The sequence below is a fragment of the Rhea americana genome, unplaced genomic scaffold (assembly GCF_003343005.1).
Source record: "Rhea americana isolate MKP2758 unplaced genomic scaffold, rheAme1 scaffold_142, whole genome shotgun sequence".
NCBI lineage: Eukaryota > Metazoa > Chordata > Aves > Rheiformes > Rheidae > Rhea > Rhea americana.
In genome coordinates this window covers 748,055-769,207 of record NW_028185506.1, presented here as the reverse complement: position 1 = coordinate 769,207, position 21,153 = coordinate 748,055, and the positions used below count along the sequence as shown (strand labels likewise).

The 21,153-nt window shown below is 37.7% G+C and overlaps 1 protein-coding gene across 1 annotated transcript in view; it reads right to left on the bottom strand.

Annotated features, from left to right (window-relative positions):
• DYRK4 (dual specificity tyrosine phosphorylation regulated kinase 4) overlaps window positions 1–21,153 on the bottom strand; it is a 37,526-nt gene continuing 16,373 nt past the window's right edge. The window contains 12 exon segments of the mRNA XM_085298892.1: window positions 1–236; window positions 695–849; window positions 5,559–5,688; window positions 6,281–6,341; window positions 7,491–7,663; window positions 9,245–9,326; window positions 11,513–11,651; window positions 12,970–13,110; window positions 14,046–14,182; window positions 14,540–14,700; window positions 16,020–16,155; window positions 20,759–20,902. Of these exon segments, the coding sequence (XP_085155018.1) occupies window positions 1–236; window positions 695–849; window positions 5,559–5,688; window positions 6,281–6,341; window positions 7,491–7,663; window positions 9,245–9,326; window positions 11,513–11,651; window positions 12,970–13,110; window positions 14,046–14,182; window positions 14,540–14,700; window positions 16,020–16,155; window positions 20,759–20,902 (1,695 nt within the window).

Sequence of the window (21,153 nt, the reverse complement as noted above, 5' to 3'; positions counted from 1 at the left end):
TTACTTAATTGATGGGRAAAAAAAAGAATTCTTTTGAAGAGCTGTGTCACCAGTATGTTCTCCTTGGGTTTTTTTGACAGACTTTTCCATTTGAGTCTTCAGTTGCYTCTCTGGAATAACAGGTTTGCTTGTGTTCTGCAGTTTATTTTCTATTGAGCCTGTRGAGGGCACAATGGGAGTCAGTCTTTCAGCCAGTTCACTTTTCACTTTGTCAATGCTGATTTGACAGATATTTTCTATTAAAAAAAAAGAGAGAGAAAAAAAAGAAAGATARTGTGAGACTGCAAACTGTCTGCAACAGGTAAACAAATCATCACTATCAACTCACAAAAGATCAGTTCATTATTTTCTCTGGGATTTCATATCTGTCAGTGCAGACTTTGGTCTAAAAGCAAAGTGCAGTGTGATCTGGTATCAGATGCCATATCTGATCATTTTGCAATAAGCACAAAAAAGCTCTTTCTGTGTGAACCTTTAGTGCTGTCAGTCCTCTTGTTGGCAGCCATTACATGGTATAACTATTAAGTAGATCTGTTTCTACAAAAGTGAGAAATAGTGGCTCTGTCCACCAGAATCAATTATCTGCATACTGCTTATCATCATCTCACCTCACTTCAGACAAATACTGATAAACATAAAGAAACACCAAACACTGATATAAATGCACTAAATTCTCCAGTTGGCACATGCTTACGAATATTCTCTTTTCTCTTTTCTGGTGTAAAGGAAGAGCCATCGCTCATCTTCCTTGAAATCTGTGTTTTCTGTCTTGCTCTGAATGCTTTTGGTTCCTGGATCCATGCATGCTTCATTGCCTCGTCTGGAGTCATACGCAGGGCAGGTTCCCACCTTAAATCCGAAGTAGATAGATAGTTATTCAATAGTAGCTGCAACTGAAAGACAGTTTAAAAACTGACATCCAAAACATGCCCTACTGTGTCCTGAAAATCACATCAAGAGGACATTTTTAAAGGAAAACACATGAGTTCACAGTGTATTAGCATCCCTTTATTTGCTTCAAGGTTTTCAAATTCTGTCAATACTAGCTCCTAGAAAGGGAATACAAATGAGACAGTGTTAATTCATTGGAAGAAAAATCTTCCCTAATAGCTGCACCTGAGATTAACGCAGAGACTTGGGGTTATAAAATTCATTGTGAGATGTTATTATGGAAGGGGAAAGTGATATTTATTTACAAATTCTATCCTGAAATGACTTCTATTTACCAGAGCTTTTTTGCCTCATTGAGACTATTTTTTAAACATTCTGATTCAGCCAGCAAACCACAGTGAATTACTGTTTCATACAACTTTCAAATAAACAGGAATATTAAAAGTAACCTTCTGTGAAAAAAAGAGGGATTTTTTTTTCATGTAAACAGAAGCTTGCTTGGGTTTATTTAGGAAAGTAATACTCAAGTGTTAGTAAGAATCTCACAGTCAGTGCTAAACAAGGTACAAAATATTATCCTTACATAAGCCATAGGTAACACTGGAAAAGATATGGGACTAGCTTCTGCTGCCATAATACAGTACAAGTTAGGAGAAAAGCTCCCCATCTGAAGCCTTACTCCACCTATGTAATAGGTTACTCTTTTAAGGCAGCTACACAAAAATCTACTTCTGCACTCTCAGTCTTTTAGGTTGCTGCATGAGTAAAACCCACTAGTAACCCTCTCCCAAGATAAAAGACACATATTCAGAAAATAACACCTCATACCAGCAAGATGCATACAGTTCCATCCTGCAAAATACATAGCACCCTAAGCTCCCTGCAAAGACACATGGTCAGTTTTGAGCTGTCAGATAAAGTTCTGCTTTTCCCGCACCACTTCGTTTATAAACAAGTCACATTTACTTTGTGATGACAGATGATATGCTGGTGGCATGCTGAGACCTCAAGCACAACATTTTTTAATTTCCATGTGAATGCATGTTTTTTTTCAGAAAGAAAAAATAATTAAGACAGTCCTTATACTCGATGTTACCTTTTCATTTTTTTGTGTGGTGCCCRCAGCGTGAGAGACACTTTACAAGTGGAAAGAAAGACAATTCAGTCTAAAGGGTTGTGATCAGTTATATGGAGTCCAAGTAGCAAGTGGTGGCTGATTGTAATTGCATTCCTCAGGGGCTGATATGATAAGATGGAAAATATCAGCCAGTTTGAGGACTATATCAAATTTARGGAAAGCAGGCATTACATTGGAGAGTAGGGCTGCTATCCAAGGGGATCCCTCACATTAGGATCAATGGGCTGGAGAAGTAAGATAACAGTTACCTCATGAAGTTCAACAAAGACAAATGCAAAGTCCTGTACCTGGAAAGAACAACTCCATGCAGCAGGACAAGCTGCAGGACAACTAAAAGAAAACAGTTCTGCAGAGGAGATCTTATTGCTGTCTACAGTTACCTGACAGGAGGATGCAGAGAAAACAGAGCCAGGTTCTTCTCTAAGCTGCGTGGTCACAGGACAAAAGAGCTAGGTGGGTCATGGATATAAGTCACAGCACAGAAAACGCTGATTATATATTAGGAAAAACATTTTCACCCTGAGGGTGGTTAATATTGAAATAGGTGCCCAGGAAGGGTGCGCAATCTCCATTCTTGGAGATACTCAGAACCTGACAAGGCCCTGAGCAACCTGCTCTAAGTTTGCTCTGCTTTCAGTGGGGGTGGTTAGGCTAGACGACTTCCAGAGGTCCCTTCCAAACTGAGTTATTCTATGATACTATGTAAAGAGTTCCTGGTACAGAGGCTCTGTCTAATTTTTGCCTTCTGTGTAGGCTGTTACCAATATCATGTTATTTGCATTTACCAGTATACAAAAAGCATGGAAATCAATCCTTTAAGAAAATGTCTATAGAGCACTTGCCATAATAAGCATCCAGTGGCAAAATTACTGTTGATTTAAATATAGTCAACATTTTAGCCCAGAAATGAACAGGCTCTGAGATATATTACACTCTTCTTAGATTCTGAGTTCCACTGATTTATGAGAATCTTTTCCAATCAAGAGAATAGAAAAATATACTATATAACTCTTGAAATATACAATGGTTCTGAAAGCAGATGATTTGTCACTGAGGTTGTTTTTGGTGACAGGAAAAGGAAGACAGTGAGAAGAGAAAAGAAAGGATAGGAAAGAGCAAGAGGTAAAGCTTTGAAGAGAATAAGAGTTAATGTGGAAATAAAAGTCTTATTTCCATAACTGCCTGAGAGTATGTGGTTGGTTGCTTAGCAGTGAATATTTAATTCAAGTCTGCCATAATACGTAGTTGGTAGCATTTCCAGAGAACCTGCAGATTTATTGTCTCCATTATTCAATCAATGAAGTAAGTATTTACTCTTCTTAGTTTAATGGTGAGGAAACAAAAGTGCATAGAGGATATATACCCTGCTCTGCTTGTATTGTATTTCATACTCAGCTCCAAAAAGAGAAGGCAAGCCAGGAGCCATGTCTCGTGGCAAGGAAGGCAGGACAGCTATCTCATGAACAAGGGTGAAGCCCCACAATACCTGAGCAAGGAGAGCAGAGTAGGTCTAGTGATAGTGACCATGGTCAGACAACAACTGAGATCACCAGGCAAGTCCATACTGGTAAGGCAGGTTCAAGATCAAGCCGGAATATCAAGTCAGCAGGTTAGTGACATGACCAGTGAGATATATGGCCAAACACACGCATAGATGCAATGTAGCTCAGCCAAAGACTGGGGTAAGAGTCTCAGTTTAAAAGCAACTGTTGAGTGAAGGAGGAACCAGGCCCTGCTTCCCACAGCTCTTTCTCACACACCTTACTGATTAAAGGTTGCATAGCTGCACTATTAGAGTTGGATCTGAATCCAGGCAACAAATGACCAAGGAAGAAGGGGTGGGGAATATTCTCTGGGCCCTTAGAGGTATATTCRTTTTTATAAAAGCAGTGTAGACATATCTGACTACTGACTACATCTGCTTTCAGGCACATACATCCCTGCTTTCCAGCAGTCTGGGACAGTTTTCACAGTAATAATTAGAATATGGCTAGCTAAATGTCTAGAGMAGTCCAGTACTTTCCATGTAGGTGAAGACAAGAGAATTGGCAATTTTTCAGTAGGAAAAATTCAAGAACTTATTTACTAGAAGGGGGAAGGAGAAGGCAAGCAGTCTAGAATCCTTTCCATGAGCTCCAGTCAAAGCGGGACATCTCATTTCAGTCTTGTGGTAAACTTCCCTGTTTCCCCTTGTGAGGKCTGGGTCTGCCCCTAGAGATTGAGTATTGCAGTTCCTTGAGGATTAAATTCAGAGTTGCGCAGCATTTCTTCTTTGTGACCACAGGGAGGAGCACTCTTGTAAAAATTACATTTTGAGATGCTTATCATTTAGAAGATATTCAAGAAGGTCCAAAGGGTGCAGCAAGAGGGGCATGTCTGAGATAACTTGGAGTTATTTTTCATAATCTACCTCTCCTTTCCTCCACAAGTATAAGAACCAAAAAAGATTTCACTAAGGAATCAAGGATTGTAATCAGCATGCTAATGAGACCCTCCTTTTTCTGTGAGCCTATAAAGTGAGCATAACTAGGTCACTTGATTTAACAGATTAGTAGATATATGAAACATGAACAAAAAAAACCAGTCAACAACATTCTCTTCAACAAAAGTTAAACAAAGAAATGTTAAGTTGTAAAATACATAAAATGCGTAGTTACATGAACAACACTGAAACATGTTCCAGGCTAACGGCTGACTACTGTCAATGAAAAATTAGTATAAAGACAGTAAGAAGAAAAAAGGCTTAATTCAGCGTGCAAGTTAGAAGTTAACACTCCAATAATTGTGCTAGGTAATCCTCCATGCTAACTACCACAGTCACAAAGAAAAAGCAAGTACTACCAGTGGTTCTGGAAAGGAGACATGGCTGACTGCTCTTTTATGCTCTGCAGCAAGGAGAAGTGTATTACATATACTTAAAAATTTTAAAATCACCCAAAAGSAAAAGAACATGCACACTGAGAGCAAGAACTTTGTGAACAGATACACAAAGAAGCAGACTGTTCTCATACATATACCATGCTGTATCATCTGATTGCAGTTCTCAAGGCCTGACAGTTCAAATCAGCTCTGAGCATAACTCCCACCAGAGGAAATAGGAAGACATTTTTCCTATTGAAGTGGGAATTAGATTTAAGTAAAAAAATCAAACTTGGATCTCCAGATACACACCTCTTGGGGACAATGCACTACCGTTATCTATGTTATCTGAACAAAACCTTACTTTAGATAAGATACAAGGGATTAAATATGAGGGTCTCAATGCATATATAAGGTTACTTTGAGAGTTTAGCTACTAGTTTCAGGAGATCAACTTTTATAGATATGTCTCAGATTTCCTTTGTACCGTGATCTAATACTTTACAGTCTTTTGTTCATCAATATTTTCTTGAAGCAAGCTGGGAAGRAGAGTACTTATCCAATTACTACTGAGAAGGGGGAAAAAAAGATACAAAGATTTTGAAGGCACAGGAGAAAGAAAGTAAAGTCAAATCAGTCTCCTGTAGATAAGCCAAAGTTATGAACTCACATTAGGCATCCTTTTAGAAAGTCCAGGAAAGCAGCATCATGAGTTTTCAACACTGTACTTAGATCCTTGGAGTTTGGGAATCTCTTTTTCCCCTTGCTGTTAGTTATAGTTCTAGGCAAACCTTTGGAATCTTAAAAGATAAAGACATGCTCAGAAAAAAATTACATTAAGAATCCTGACCAAAACTTTAAGAGAGTAGCTTATGAATCCTGACTAAAACTTTAAAAGAGTAGCAGAACCAGCACAATCATATCCATCCCACTAGCTTAGGTATTGACTTGTTGGGAAGACAATCTGCCAGCAGTGTGGCAAACAGTGCTGGTAATGTCCTAGAGGGTGCATACTACTCTKTGTTTTTGGCTCATTTTGTATATTTTCCAAAATCAAATAATATCCAGGAGAGTGAATGTAATCTAAGTTAGTTTCCCCAAAACCACTGCAYTGTCTCTGGCTACAACATTTTTTTATGAACTAACAATAGAATGGATTTCTCAGTCCCTTCCCTATCAAACTGGCAATGACAGGCCCATAGAACAGGAAGAGCACATCACCAGGTTCATTTGTAGGCCTAATGTTATCCTAATAGGTTCTCATGAATACCTCTTCCTAAGGTTTTGACACCTAAGAAGCAGCTAAGGTTCTCCGAACTCTATGCTCTACTAATGCCAGTGACTAACTAATAGAGAGAAATCCAGCAAGGAAAAATAATCACAGGCAGTTACCAAAGAATGTACGCCTTCTTGATGCAGCCTGGATAAAATCAGCTGGTGGAAGACCCAATACCTTCAACATAAAAAAAAAAAAAAATACATGGAGTTACTCCTCATTTCATTTCTATCAGCCATCAGGACAGATGTGGTATTTCACCATTTTCCATTTGAAAGAAGTTGAATGTGTCAATTTACTGTGAAATGCCTACAAATCATTTTTTATTTTGTCTTTTTATAATGCCACACAAGGGATGACAATGTGATCTTTACTACCACAGATATTCTAAGAATCAACATCTCTATTATGCCAAGCATTGTAGAAGGCAGCAGGGAGAGATGCTGTCTCTGAAAAAAGCTTGCAAAAACTAACATGACACTGGAAGGATTAAAACTCTGAAGTGAGTTCAATATCGGATTACAATTTAGTGATTACGATGGAGTAACTAAATAACTTCCTTCTGTGGATCGGCTTTGCACCTGTTCTAATATTTCTACTGAGCAGCTAATCTGAGGCAAGATATGTCAAAGCACATTCCTAAAACAATTTGAAGAACAGTTACAAAGATGATTGAGCCAAAATCCCTGGTAGGGGCAGGCAGTATAAGACGAGTCAACAGCCACAAACCATAGTTTGAGAAGTTTAGGTTGACTATTAAGAAAACTTTTTCACCAAGAAAGTAGAACAGCATGGGAACAGGTCACTTAGAGAGTTGGCAGAAACTCCAGACTTTGAGGTTTTGAAGATTTGGCTAGACAAAGTCATAGTTGAYTGATCAAGTGTTAGCAAAAGTTTCACTCTGAGCAGGAGTTTGGACTAGAGACCTCCAGAGATCCCATTCAAGCAACATTTCTTTGATTTGTAAGAGAAGAGAAACCTGTTATAATTCAGATCACTTTTTCTTCCCTTCAGGTATTTTTCTTTTGTCCTAACTTCTCTGTAGAGTATCTAACCAGATTAAAATATATGTTTTTCATAAGCAAGACTGTGCAAAAGACTGTTCATAAGTGACTATGCAAAGCAAAGTTTACCACATAAATGGAAATAACAGTTTTGCATTAAAGCTCATATTTCTTATGACCTCTGTGGCTGTAATAAAGCTGCTTATAAAAGGCTAGCCCATAACCAAATGTATTTCATAATCTCTTCAGGTTTCTTCTTATTACTGACGTGTACTTTATCAAATGACTATGTAATTCCAAAAAAAACAGTTCCAAGGGTTACCTCCATGATGCAGGCAAGTTGGTCAACTTCATTTTCTCCTGGAAACAGTGGGTAGCCTGTGTAAAGCTCAGCCATTATACAGCCAAGACTCCACATATCAACAGCCATAGCATAAGGATGACCAACAATCACTTCAGGGGAGCGATAAAATCGGCTCTGAACATATGTGTACACTACATCAAAACAGAATATTGGACAAGAGGCAAAATACTATCACTGGGACAGAAATTTAGATACCAGTTCTCACAGAAAAGTGAAATACATGTTCAGGTATTACGAATTTGCCTTGCATAGGCTCTGAAATCTTCCCCATCCCATCCTAACATCAGTGAGTGGTATGCCTTTCACCATTCTACTTGGAAATTGTTCTTCAACAGATCTCACTGCAAGAAACTCTTCTCCTAATGCTGTCATTCAGCTTATCTCATGTTAATTTTCTTACCTGAAAATCTTCCACTTTAATCAGTCAACAATTCTCTGTTATCACAGCCTTGCATTGTATAAAAGACTAGCTCCACTCATACCTAGGGAATATCTTCTACTGTCTTCTGATTCCCTTATTAATATAGTCTCTCGACAGACATCAAAAGATCTCATTCCAAGATTTGGACTTTCACAGTGAGTGGACTAACCCTTTTACCTCTTGCCATTCAGACAACTGCAAATGATTACAGCAAGCAATTAATGTTATTTTCTTATTTCTACTGCTCTCCTGATCAACTTTATGTTTCTGCACTTCTTTGCCTCCCCACATATTCAACATCCTTCTGGAAGGAAAGTGCCCTGAAGAGTAAATGCTGCACAATATATGATTTCATAAACTTTGTGCAGATGAAGATTACTGTAGCAGCAGCTTGCACCCTTGTGCATTTGACCAACTTCATAATTGTTGTTTGCTTTTGTCTTTCTTACCACAAGAGTTTCTTCTCTGTGACATTTTGTGTTTCCAATAATCACTCTCTAGAAATATTCCAAGTTGCATCTCAGATTCTACTCAAACATAGACAAACCTAAAATTATCCCCCCCTCGAAAGTAAGGTGTAAATCTAATAGGCTGAATCCCAGAATATAGATGAAAGAGTTTGCCTGGGCTTATACATCAAAGTTTGCAGGAAAATATGAGCAACTTAAGACTAGCTGTGTTTTTTCAAAATTAATGAAATGCAGTACAGAATTCTGCCCTGTTCTTTACAAGTGCCATTTGCACTCCTGGTGATTATATCATACTTGAGTTACATGTAACATAAATTACTAGATCAGTTTTATACATTTTTTTTTATTACAAATTTTCTTCTTGCTATACCTCGTACTTTCTATTTAAATCTTTGATAGAAAAAAATAAAACAAATCAAACCTTCTAAACTTTTAGCATAGTTTCCATTCCCATTCACTAACTTCTTTGTATTCATACAGAAGTGCCAACTATAGTTTAACCATGCCCATTCCTAAGGAAAGGGTCTCTGGACCTGATCCTGATCCTGTAAACTCCTCACAAAGGAAAGCCATTGAGCATACCTTCATCGTCCCATTTCAGCTAACCACTCTTTCAAAGTACAGTTCCTATTTCAACAGCAGTGGAAGTGCTTACTTATCGCCTACCATTATTTGTTTCACCACCAATGGCTGAATAGTTCATCAGATTTTGATCAGGGGCATATGCTACTATATTAACACTGTCAAAGAAACAGTTTTTCCACATTATTTAAGATTAAGAAAGCTTATTAAGAAAATTACATAAACTTGACTCTGCAAACCTCTTTGGTGTTCATAGCAGCTTGATCCAAAATCAATAACTTTAACTGAACCTTGGCCTTTGTGGTATAATAATATGTTCTCCTAAAGAGGAAGAAAATCACAAAGAAAAAAGGGGTTTAATGCCCCACAGGTTAGTGAACACTTTAGTAAAAAAGCAATGCACAACACATTGGGATTACAGTTATCCACATAAAATCTTAAAAGGCCAGTTTACCTCTGTATGCATTTGCTAATATGAGTGGGCAACTGTGTCTAATAACACACAATTACCAAAGGAGAGGAGAAACTTGTAAAGGTACCCAGTATGAAGGTTAGTTAGACAGGAGCACTGGTGTAAGAATGACATATGGTCCAAGCTACTACACCGCATAGTGTGGTGCTATCAAGGCACTGGCTGGTGAGGGTGCTTGCTCTGTGAACAGCATGAGCTCACCAAAACCAATTGCTGTTAACTTAAAGAGAGACAAAGTGTGTATCCCATTGTGTGCTGGGCTAATTTAATCTGAGTCATCCTGTTCACTACCACAAAATGCCCCTGCATCATGAAAGAGTTATACTTAGTAGTAGTATACACTTTCAATTTTCCCAAGATTATCTGTAAGAATATTTCTACTCTACAATAGTGTGGTATAGAGATCCCAAGGTAATGATGAACAGAAATGGCAAGGCCATATGGACTTATTATCTAAGTGCAGATGGCGTACGGCACTGTGTACCTAGAGTTCCAGCTTGAGGACTGATTCCTATATAGCTAGCTCAGGAATAGCTGCATTGATGAGTAAACATAGCCTATTAGTTCTTTCTGCAGAGCTGAATTTCATCCTCATTAAAAATTGGTCTTGATCTCATTCTGATCATACTGTATTTTCCACTTCTCAGGAAAGGGATGGCTTTATAACATACTTGTAAACTGATTTTGCATCAAAGTTTTAAAGAACTGAATAGCTGATGCCAGTGGATGCCAGGTTAATGCCAGCTAGTGATAAAATATTTATTTTCGGTTATTACTAGACTTCTAAGGAAATACTGTCCTTCCCGACTGGAAGGAGAAGTTGCTAATGATGAAAGCCAAGGCAAGGGCTGACTTCTACCAGTTGCTCTCAGTTCGGTTATTTGCAGCTAGTTAGCTCTTCCATCTTCATGGTAGAATTCTTTCCTAATATGCGATCCCTCATGCTGTAACAAAGCTGTTTAACTGCAAAAACAGGTTCTGGAGACAATGATTAGCTAGCAGGAAGATCAAAGCAGCCCCATATCCTACCTTATGTTGAGGAGTATCATAAGAGGCAGATGGAATAACAAATGGAAGTTTCAAATAGTAAAAATAGAAGTCATGAAAYTAATTATCATAGAATAAGAACAAAATTCCCTTTCAGTTAACATATTAAGTGTTCACTAACATCCTACTCTACCTAAATGCTGCCAACCACATTTCTTGTCAGTGGTTGCCTAGGAACAGATTTTCTACTAGGCTAATTGCTCCTGATAAARATATTTTGCTTGCCTTGCCAGCTTCACTTCTCATTGTAAATTGGTCTGACAAAGATGTCGGCAAGACAATGGGTACAAACTGTATGTGACTCTTTGGAGTTACGAGTCAAAGTATATTATGCAAAGAGAGAGCAGAATTTCATCCTTAGCATTTTTACTGGAGAGATGATTATTTTTTTTTTGTTTTGTTATTTGCAGTTTTGAAAAAAAAGAAAAAAACTAGAGAAAAGTTTGCTTGAAAGGAAACTAAAATTGGAATACTTAAGAATTCTTAACAAATTGCATCCTAAATACTGTATTATAGACATGCTTTGTCACTTAACAGGCTACTTAATTTCATAATTATGAATATGGAATATAATAGAATTAACAAGATAACCTGAGAAAGGCTACCCTGTGAATATTCAGTTGTATTATTTTGCAAATTGTACCTAAGTCTTGTTGTAAATTGAGCCCCTGATACTGAAATGTTTAATTTCATGAATATATAAATGAGTTGTTTTGATGCTTCAAACTTTTTTTCTTTCTCTAAGCAAAAAATCATCAGCTAAATTTTACCCATATTTGCACAAATTTTGGCAGCCCAATACCATATATAGTGAATGTTGCAGTGAATGAACTGAATCACTGGAAGGAATCACTCAATTTTCGTACTAATATAGTATGAAATATATCATAGCCTCTGTAAAAATATCCTGCTGCACTTTAAGGATTCATCTGACAGTTCTTCTCAATCAATAATAATCAATAATCAATAAGTACATGACTGTACTTACAGGTTTCAGATCACAGTGAATGATTCTTTCCTGGTAGAGCACTTGTAAACATCTCAGCACACAGTGAGTGAAGCGTCGAATTAAAGACAAACTGAAACCTTGAAAATTGTTCTTTTTTATCAACTCATACAAATTTATTCTAGGTGGGGGTTGGAAGAAGAAGACAACAGAAAAAAGATTAGGGAACTTTTAAAGATATGAGTAGTTTACAGTGAATTAAGAAATTATCTGGATAGTTTTCCTACTTGAGAAATAAAGCAAATAAAATTAGCACAGAATAAAATGTTTTCCTCCTTGAGAATGCTGTTCTGCATGTAGTATGCATAACATCTCCTTGAGCTTCCAGATCCAATGGTGATGTAATATCAATGGACCTGTTTCCTTGCTGAAGTCAGTGTTGTGTCATGCTGCAGTGCTGATTTTCACCATAAAGGTCAGCTATCATTTGGGAACCGAGAGAAATATTTGATTCAGTTTCCATTTGCTCTCATTTATCTTTGCTTTGGCCCCTTGTAAAAATACTTTCTGTCTAAGAAGTYTTTAATCAGAAGTAAATCATTCTGGATAAAAACCCTGACATTCACCTTTGGTTAGGTTCTTATATCCCTCTTGTCACCATCATATTTTATCTCCTTCCAACAGTGAATTAAATGATGTGACTAACTTCTACTAAATGCAATTGGTTACATGTGAATATTTTTAGGGCCCTGAAGGCACTAACAGACCATTTCAGCCTACATTCACAGGAAGCCAGAAGTTATGTTTTTAATTACTGATATAAAAATACCTCAAAATACGGAAAGATCGTTTTATAAATGTTCTTTTAAGCTCACATTCTCTATACATCTAGCTATCTTTAAATCAAACAACACTACGGTAAAAGGTGACGTTCATTGGCTGTTCACACTCCTGATGTCCTGCATTTTCTTCTACTTTATCATGTCTACCAGAATTGTAAGAGCATGAGCATGTCGCAGTCCCAGATTCTGAGGGGAATTTCGGAAGGTTTGCTTTCCTTTGCAAAAAATTTCAGTGTTGTACCTCATTTATAGGTGTCAGACTGCCTACTAAGAAAAACTTATTTTATCAACATTTTTTTTCTATTAAACAAAATAAAACAGGCCACCATCATACACTCTGAAGATTACCAACCCCAAATTTATTGTTTTACTATGTCTCCATTAGCTTTTTCACAGAAGAAGACTTCAATACACAGCAGAGAAAATAAGGGATGGATCATGTTGTTGTTTGTGTGAAGTTTGATGGGGTCATTTGTCAATTCACCTTTGGTGATCAAATTGAGTCTTTACTCAGTTGCAGAGTCCATATTTAGACAGTATTCCTTTCTTGTGACATTAAGAGATGTAAAATTCTTCCACGGAAGGCATTATAATTAAAGCTTCTAAAGCACAAGATCTATCTTTCTTAAGATATATATAAAGAAAAATATACTTTACCCCAGCAGTTCAAAGGAAATACAGAAGTGATTGCGAAAGTAGAAGTGCTCCTTCATGTGGATGATATTGTGAGTATTGTCTTTATCCTTTTTCAGAAGAGTATCAAGAATCTTCACTTCCACCAAAGCCTGGCTGTGAAATCTGCAATATCTCATGACATGAGAAGGGTTTAATTAATTCAGTCTAAGTTACTAGCGTGCAACATGTGGGACAATGATTACAAATTCACGATTAGCCACTGCTAACTGTTGTAACTCCAAAACACTATGGTTATTTTCTAGTCTAAATAGACCAGGCATATATAGCATTTAAGCCACTATTAACAATAGCTATTTTATCTGAAAAAAATACTTCAATGGAAAACTGTTTCAAACCATTCAGAATAAAATCCTAGTGCTTCCATAATCAATGGGAATGTTTCCATTTACTTCAGCAGAATCATATTTCATACCTAGCACAGCAAGATAGTCTATTTTGAAGAGCATCTTTACATTCAGTGTTCACTGAGTTGGGGAAAATAAGACTCCAATGTCTCATTTATATTATCTTCTCTTTATTATCTTATTTATATTATCTTCTCCTAAGACTCTAAATACAGTTGTTCCTGGAGTCAACATCATCATTCTCATCTACTCCAATGACTCCAGTTCAAGCTGAACTCAACTAAAACATGTAAACCAGTCAGAAGATGACATGAGGTTACTTAGGACGATAGCATAGAATTTTCCATGGTTACACGAGCCACTGGAGCCTCCCTGCACAATCTTGAGGAGGGAAGGGGGTTGAATATTGCTCTGTCACACAGGGGCTGATTAACTGTGCTGTGTACTAACTGTGTCACGGAGGCAGAGATCTCCCCAAGGGTCTGGAAAACCTGTGCCTGCTTCCACAGACTGCCTCCTCACCTGGCCAAGGCCAGTTCTGATTCACTGACATCATCTTTCTTTTCCCTGTTTTTACTATATTTATTGAAAGCATAATTAGCAAGTGGTTTGTTTTTGATTTGTTCGCATTATTCCAGACTGTCACTGCCAATATATTATGAAGAATTGATTTAAAGTCAGAAGACGCCACACCTTTTCTTATTCCTTATAATTTTCACTGCCACTAATTCATTGGTTTTATGATCCATACATTTAGCCACTTGTCCAAATGACCCTTTCCCAATGACCTCGAGCACTTCATATCGGTATGCAATATGGTCATGTAAAACCTACAAAAGAAAACAAAATGATATAGGCAGYAAGACAAAGATGAGGCTCTGAAGTAGTGCAAGTGTGTGCGAGTTGACTGTCTATGAAAGATGCTGAACTTGTAGCAAGTGAAGTCTTGATTAAACAAGCGTGACAGAGAAAATAACAAGTGCATGCTGATACCTTGCATCAATCCCAACTGATAGGCAAAGTGAGTATCTCTTTAGGATTCTTTTCTGAGGCTTAAGGTAGTTATGTTCTCTCTATGTGAATATTTATCTTGTAGAAACAACATCTCACACAGATCACTTAGGAGTTGGCGGACAGTCACTAAAAACTTTAGATTTGAAAATGAATACCATAATTTTTCTATTTACCTTTAAGTAGGAACCATGTTCATCATCATAACAATTATTCTGTGTTTCAGGTAAACCTTCAATCTTTTTAGCTTCCAGTCCAAGAAACCATAGGTCTGTATAGTTGAAAATTTCTTTTTGCTCATAGACTGTTAAATGGTTTCTAAAATATTTCAAAGCTTCTAAATCAGAAAACAAAAATATAAAAATAAAGATCAATAAAATGTCAAAAACCTTACAGGAAATATTTTTTATAATTGAACATTTTGCAAAAGAACGTCCTATTTTGAGCAGAAGGTTGACAAGATGAGGTCTCTTCCAATCTATTTCTTTGGTTTTAGAAAATCATAGAAATTCAATTTCTATGATTTTACAATTTTGATATATTGTATAAATTTATGTTTTTTTTCCAGATTCTGACTTATTATGTCATTATTATTATAGTATTCTGTTCAACAAAGCACTTGTCATCAGTCAGAAAGACTTTCAAGAGAACTGAGGCAAAATGATTTGAATCTGAGCAAAGTTATGCATTAGATATTTTTTAAGATCTCGTTTGTTGTCTGTCTGCTTCAGCAACTTAATAGCCTACATAAAAAAATGTATATTTTTATTGATTTGTTGCATTTATAAAATGGCAGTGAATTTTAGTCAACCAAAGTTTTTAACTACTTGTTTTTCTGCTACAAAATCTCAAGTTCAAATGATGTTCAGATGTACTATATCAGAATTTACGCATGAGGTTAGGATTTAAACAGGACTCAGTTCTGCTGTGGTTCTAGTTCTGATTCTATCTGCATGGAAAAATTCCAGCCACACTAAGACCTTCATTCTGATGTCACATCATGACATCATTTATATTATTATATGAAAACTGTAGCATTAAAAAGGTGTTTTCTAGGCAGCTGTGTGGGTGTTTGTTAAACACTGACAGATATTCATCCACTAATGCAGAGATGCTGCTAAATCATTTCAAAGGAAAAGACCACCACATTTTTTCCCATTTTAAATGCATTCTAGACTTATCTAAACTAGATGAGACATCTAGACTCACTTAAACTCATCCTAGACTCATTCTAAAAAGCAAATGAACTCTGTAAGAAATTTTCCAGTTTTGAGGATTCTGAAAATGTAATTTAGTCCAAATATATAAAATCTAAGAAAGCTACAAGCAAGAGGGGAAAAGTTTTTTATCATTAAAATAAAATACTGCTGTTATCTGTATGACCTGTCGTAAGTCTTAGACAAAAATACGTTACTTTGTATACTTCTCTCACTTATATATTGCTGTTAGTCTGCTTATTCTGCTATTGCATACATCCTGAAGTAGGATTCTAAAAATCATTGAACCTGTCCTTATCTCTGCCTTCCAAATTGTTAAACATTTCGGTGAGCATTTACCATGGCACCTCTGGTCAGTGAGTATGCTGACTATGTACAGTCACTGTTTGTGAGTGCAGCCTGTCACTCCAGCTTTTTTTGTGAGTTCTGTGTAGTCTACCTGATGCTGTCATAGGCAGTCTGACACTGGTGCTTATGCTTTCCAGTTCTGATGGTTTGGTGTGGGCTCTGGTATCACCTTCAGGAAGACTGTTCAGAAGGTTAAATTGCAAAAAATGACCTTGAGTTTCATTTTCCTGCCAAGCAAAAGAAAAAAAGGTTATTTTGTTTTCAAATATGTCATTAATTTTCAGCTCATCTCTATCTATAAAAAATCCACTACATTCCAGAAGACAGAGCTGCAGGAGTTGGATTTCTTGAATGGTCATGTCAATTTTGTGCTGAGAGAGGATAATCATGCTTGGGGGCTAAAATGCCCTACTACTCAGAGAGTAAATTCTACCAGTAGCCCTGGAAACATTTTCATAAAAACGCCCTTATTTGACCATGGAAACATACATCTCTAAATAAGAGATGGCAGATAATATTCCAGGTCCATTCAGTACACGAACACTCACACTGTGCAAATGCCAAAAACTGCTATAGTTTAAGCTACAATAACTCATGCAAGCAAAAGATCTGAGTACAATCTTCCTAGCATAGAGGACAGAAAAGATAATCTAATAGACATTTTCCATCTGTAAGTTTGGTCTGTTCTCCAAAACTACTGGAGAGTTGTGCTGGAATCCTTAAGAGTGCTTGTGCAGCCCTCAGTAAGGTAGAGATGCCAGCTTGGACTTGCACACATTCTTATCTTTGAAGAAAAAGGACTGCTGAAGTAGTCAAATGCTGACATTTGATGAAGTAGGGCAAACAGGCTTGATAATTGAGTGAAGAAGACTTAACTAATTGTGTCAGGGAAGATTTATCATAACCAAAGAGAATCAAAGAGAATCAAAGGCACAAGAGACAGTGAGAAAGCATATGGGGACTGCCTGATGGGGGAGGCTTTTGTACCTTCTCTGTGAAAGCAGTACAAATGGAAGTTCACCAGCACATAAATGCAGATAGCATGGCAAATAAATAGGACAAATAAGAAGTCTGTGTACAGTTGCACAGCTATAACCTCACTGTGATTAGAAAGGCACAGTGGTGATTCACAATGTTGTAGATAACTAGGCCTTGAAGGAATTGTGGAAAACAATTAGGCCTTGAAGCTTCTCAACCAGAATGTAACCTTTAAGATAACAACAGGAGGTCTTCACTCTCAGAGCAGAACAGACCAGTTTGACCAATAAGCTTGACAAATAAGAGGAAGAGCTGAGACTTATATGGAAGTTCTGGTCAAGACTTCTGGCAAAGAATTCAAGTAAAGGTCATCCTGGTACTCCTGGTATGGCACCTACCTGCCGTTAGAGACCCCTGTGACCGCAAAAGACAGCCCCTCATGGACTCAATGCACATGCATAATGACATGTAAATATATAACTGAATTCTTAGAAAAGTAATGAATGCCCAAATTAATCCAAGAATTGWAATGAATATATATGAGGGGTATCAGATTATAAGATCAACGACTCATGGTCTCAGCGGGGGAGGGGGGATGTGTATTAGTTGGAAGGATCCCCTATGTCCCTGGCACCTATTAAAGGAATGCCTGCTTCTTAATGCTACATTGGTGTTAAGGAGTTTTATTTCCAGTTTTGGGTAACAATAAGGCTGGAATGCTTCACTGTATAGATACAGAACTCTTCAGGAAAGACAGGCCTGAGAGGAAATTGAGAGCTTGTGGTTAAGGATCAGCAGACAAAGCAACATGGGTGATGTTGTGGTAGGCATCTCCTACATACTAACTGATCAAGAGGAGGAAATAAATGGATTCTTCCTCAGAGAACAGGAAGAAACTTCACTGTCACAGGCCCTGRTACTGATGGAGGACTTATCTTGTTGATACACCAGAAAGCTATGCTACCATTCAGGGGGACCTTGACAGGCTGGAGAAATGGGCAGAGAGGAAGCTTATGAAATTCAACAAAGGGAAATGCAGGATCCTGCACCTGGGGACAAATAAGCTCATGTACCAGTAATTACTACAGGCTGGAGCTGCAGGCTGGTCAGCCTCAGCTCAATCCTTGGGAAGGCATGSAGTACTTTCCTCCTGAAAACCATTTCCAACCAAGTGAAGGACCATCAGGTGACTATGAACAGGTAGCATGGTTTTACCCAAGACAGTTTGTGCCCCCACAACCTAAATACCTTCTATGGCTTGATGAATGACGGGAAAACAGTGGATATTGTATACTTTGACTTTAGCAACAACTATGACATTATCTCCCGCTGCATGCTTATAGTCAAATAGGTGAGTTATGGACTGGATAAATGGATGATAATGTGAGTGAAAAATTTATTGGACAATCAGGTTCCAAGGACTGTAATCACAAGTAGAAAGCCAAACTGGCAGCTGGTTACTACTGACATCCCTTAGGGATAAATACTAAGGACAATAGTGTTTAAGATTTTCATTATTGACCTGAATGGTGGGACAGAGTACACCCTCACAAACCTGCAGATAAACCCATTGAGGGGGAGAGGTTGATATGCTGGAGGGTGGGGCTGTTATCCAACTTGACAGGCTGGGAAAACAGACTAACAAGGACCTCAAGAATCTGAACAAAGACAAATGTAAATTCCTGCAAATGGGCTTGGCAATCCTCACGAACATGAGTCAGCAGTACACCTTTGCAGCAAGAAGGCCAAKCACATCCTGGGCCACATTAGCAAGACAATAACTAGTGGGGAGAGCAAAGAGATTCTCCTCCTGTGTTCAGCTCTTGTAAGGCTAGAACTGCATCCAGTTTTGGGCTCCCTAGGACAAGAAAGACACTGTCAAACTGGAGTAAGTCCGGGGGAGAGGTCAGGGGCCTGGACCACATGAGGTATAAGAAGAAGCTGAGGGTAATGCATTTGTTCAATTAGGAGAAGAGAAAGATTCAGAGGAGATCTTATTGCTGTCTACAGTTACCTGACAGGAGGATGCAGAGAAAACAGAGCCAGGTTCTTCTCTAAGCTGCGTGGTCACAGGACAAAAGAGCTAGGTGGGTCATGGATATAAGTCACAGCACAGAAAACGCTGATTATATATTAGGAAAAACATTTTCACCCTGTGGGTGGTTAATATTGAAATAGGTGCCCAGGAAGGGTGTGCAATCTCCATTCTTGGAGATACTCAGAACCTGACAAGGCCCTGAGCAACCTGCTCTAAGTTTGCTCTGCTTTCAGTGGGGGTGGTTAGGCTAGACGACTTCCAGAGGTCCCTTCCAACTGAAATAATTCTCTGTCATCCTTTGAAAAAATTCTAAGGGCTTGCAGAGATGGRAGAAGGTGGAGACACAAAAGATCTCAGCTTTAGAAGGGTACAAAAGCTTTATTCAAAAACTAGTTCATGGTTGCCAATTAAGAAGAACCCAGAATTGGTGTGGACTAAGCAGTGGGCATCCATCATCCTCCACGTCACTGCAAGATCATTTAGGTACATGCATCTTTTTGTTTGTGAGTTTTAGGGTGAGAAAGTATTAGTGTGAGTGAAACCAATTTTGTTTTAAAATAAAATCATATCCCAGACTTGCATGGAACCTTGCTACTACGATGCAGTATTAACTGCTACAAAAGCAAGGCAGCCAGGAATGAGAGGCACCACTTGAACAGCTCAAGTCCAAGTCTATGCTAACACAGTCATCCTACAGCTATCCCTCTGAGCCCCAGATTCAGAACTCTGCCTCCATTACACTACAGAGTGCCTCAATTCAAACCATGCTGTGTTATTTCCAAAGAAGAGTAAATAAAAAAGCTTCCCAAATAGAGAGCACATAATCATGCTTTCTAGACTGAAATTTTTATATTGCCTGGGATTTTTAAGCCAAACAAAAGGCTTCTTATATGTATTTTTGCAGCTTCTTACAAAAATRCATATACTCTAGCACACTTTTAAAAAATAAAACAACTCTAAAACGCTTTGTTCTCTTTCTCTTTGAAAATAAAATGGGATGGATGGTTCATTTTCAGATTCAAAAACTTAATTATTCGCTTATATAGGGCTTGAGTGAATGTGATGAAGGCCACAAAATTAAGACAACTGAAATATTTTAGGAGGCATACTCATTCTACCTCACCCTTCGTGCCAGTCTGCATCTTGTAACTTCACCCAGCTCATACACATATCACTAATTAAATTAAACAATTTGTAGTAATGCATCTGTGGCAAGTTGCCATTTTCAAAGTCTAAATTACTCCTGGGTTCACAAACAAAATGTATTGTGTGGAGTCTTCCAGACCAAGAGATCCAGAAAAATGTGAGCCCATAGAACCTATAAAGTTTCTCACACAAAAAGACTCCACTGAAGCAGATAAAAGTTGAAAAAAAAGAATGATTTGAGATGTTGATGGTAAGTAAGATATTTCCCTCATTCACTGAGGAAAGAAGATGCAAAAGAATAAGAATAATACAGGCAAGRGGTGGATACAGACCTTGTGAAAAATTAGAAAAGAAGAAGGAAAGCTGGTTTAATAAATTCCAAAAGTGAAGACGATTTCAAAACATTCCTGCTAGGTTGAGTATACAATACAATCTCTGGAGAGTGTCACAAATCAGTTACTAAGCAATTTATCTGATTATTTATAATTCTTCCTTTTTTAAAAAACTAAGACTGAAAGCATAAACTGATGCAAGTGCTAACACTAAATTATTTCTCTCTTCCCCTACATAGACACACAGACACTTTGCCACTGATGCTCCCTTAACATTGCTAGAGAGAATCTGATTAACCAGTGAAACACAAGATGCCTAAGAGCTTCATAACTCACCTGAAGAGAGGGGAGGACATTCTGCAGGCTCTTTTTTGTTATCTGAGGCAGGCTCTTTTCAAGACAAGGAAGCTTTGTAGTGTCTGCAAACAAACCATGCTTTACTTGGCCTTCCAGAGGTGAGAGGGAAAAAACACTGCAACTGACTTTCTAAAAAGAAAGCAGAAGTAGATACAGCATAGTAAACTGACAAGCAATTTCTTATAATGACTTTTAAAAGCCTTTGTGGTGGACTTCAGTAAAATGAAAATATGATTGCATAGTAAAGGAGTATGACTGCTGTGTTTTGTACTGACTAGTACCATAAAACATCTTCCATGACATAGCCAAGCTACACTAGAAGGGGCATCAATGCCATTTTCTTTCAGGCTCACTGTCTGACATGAAGAAAGGAA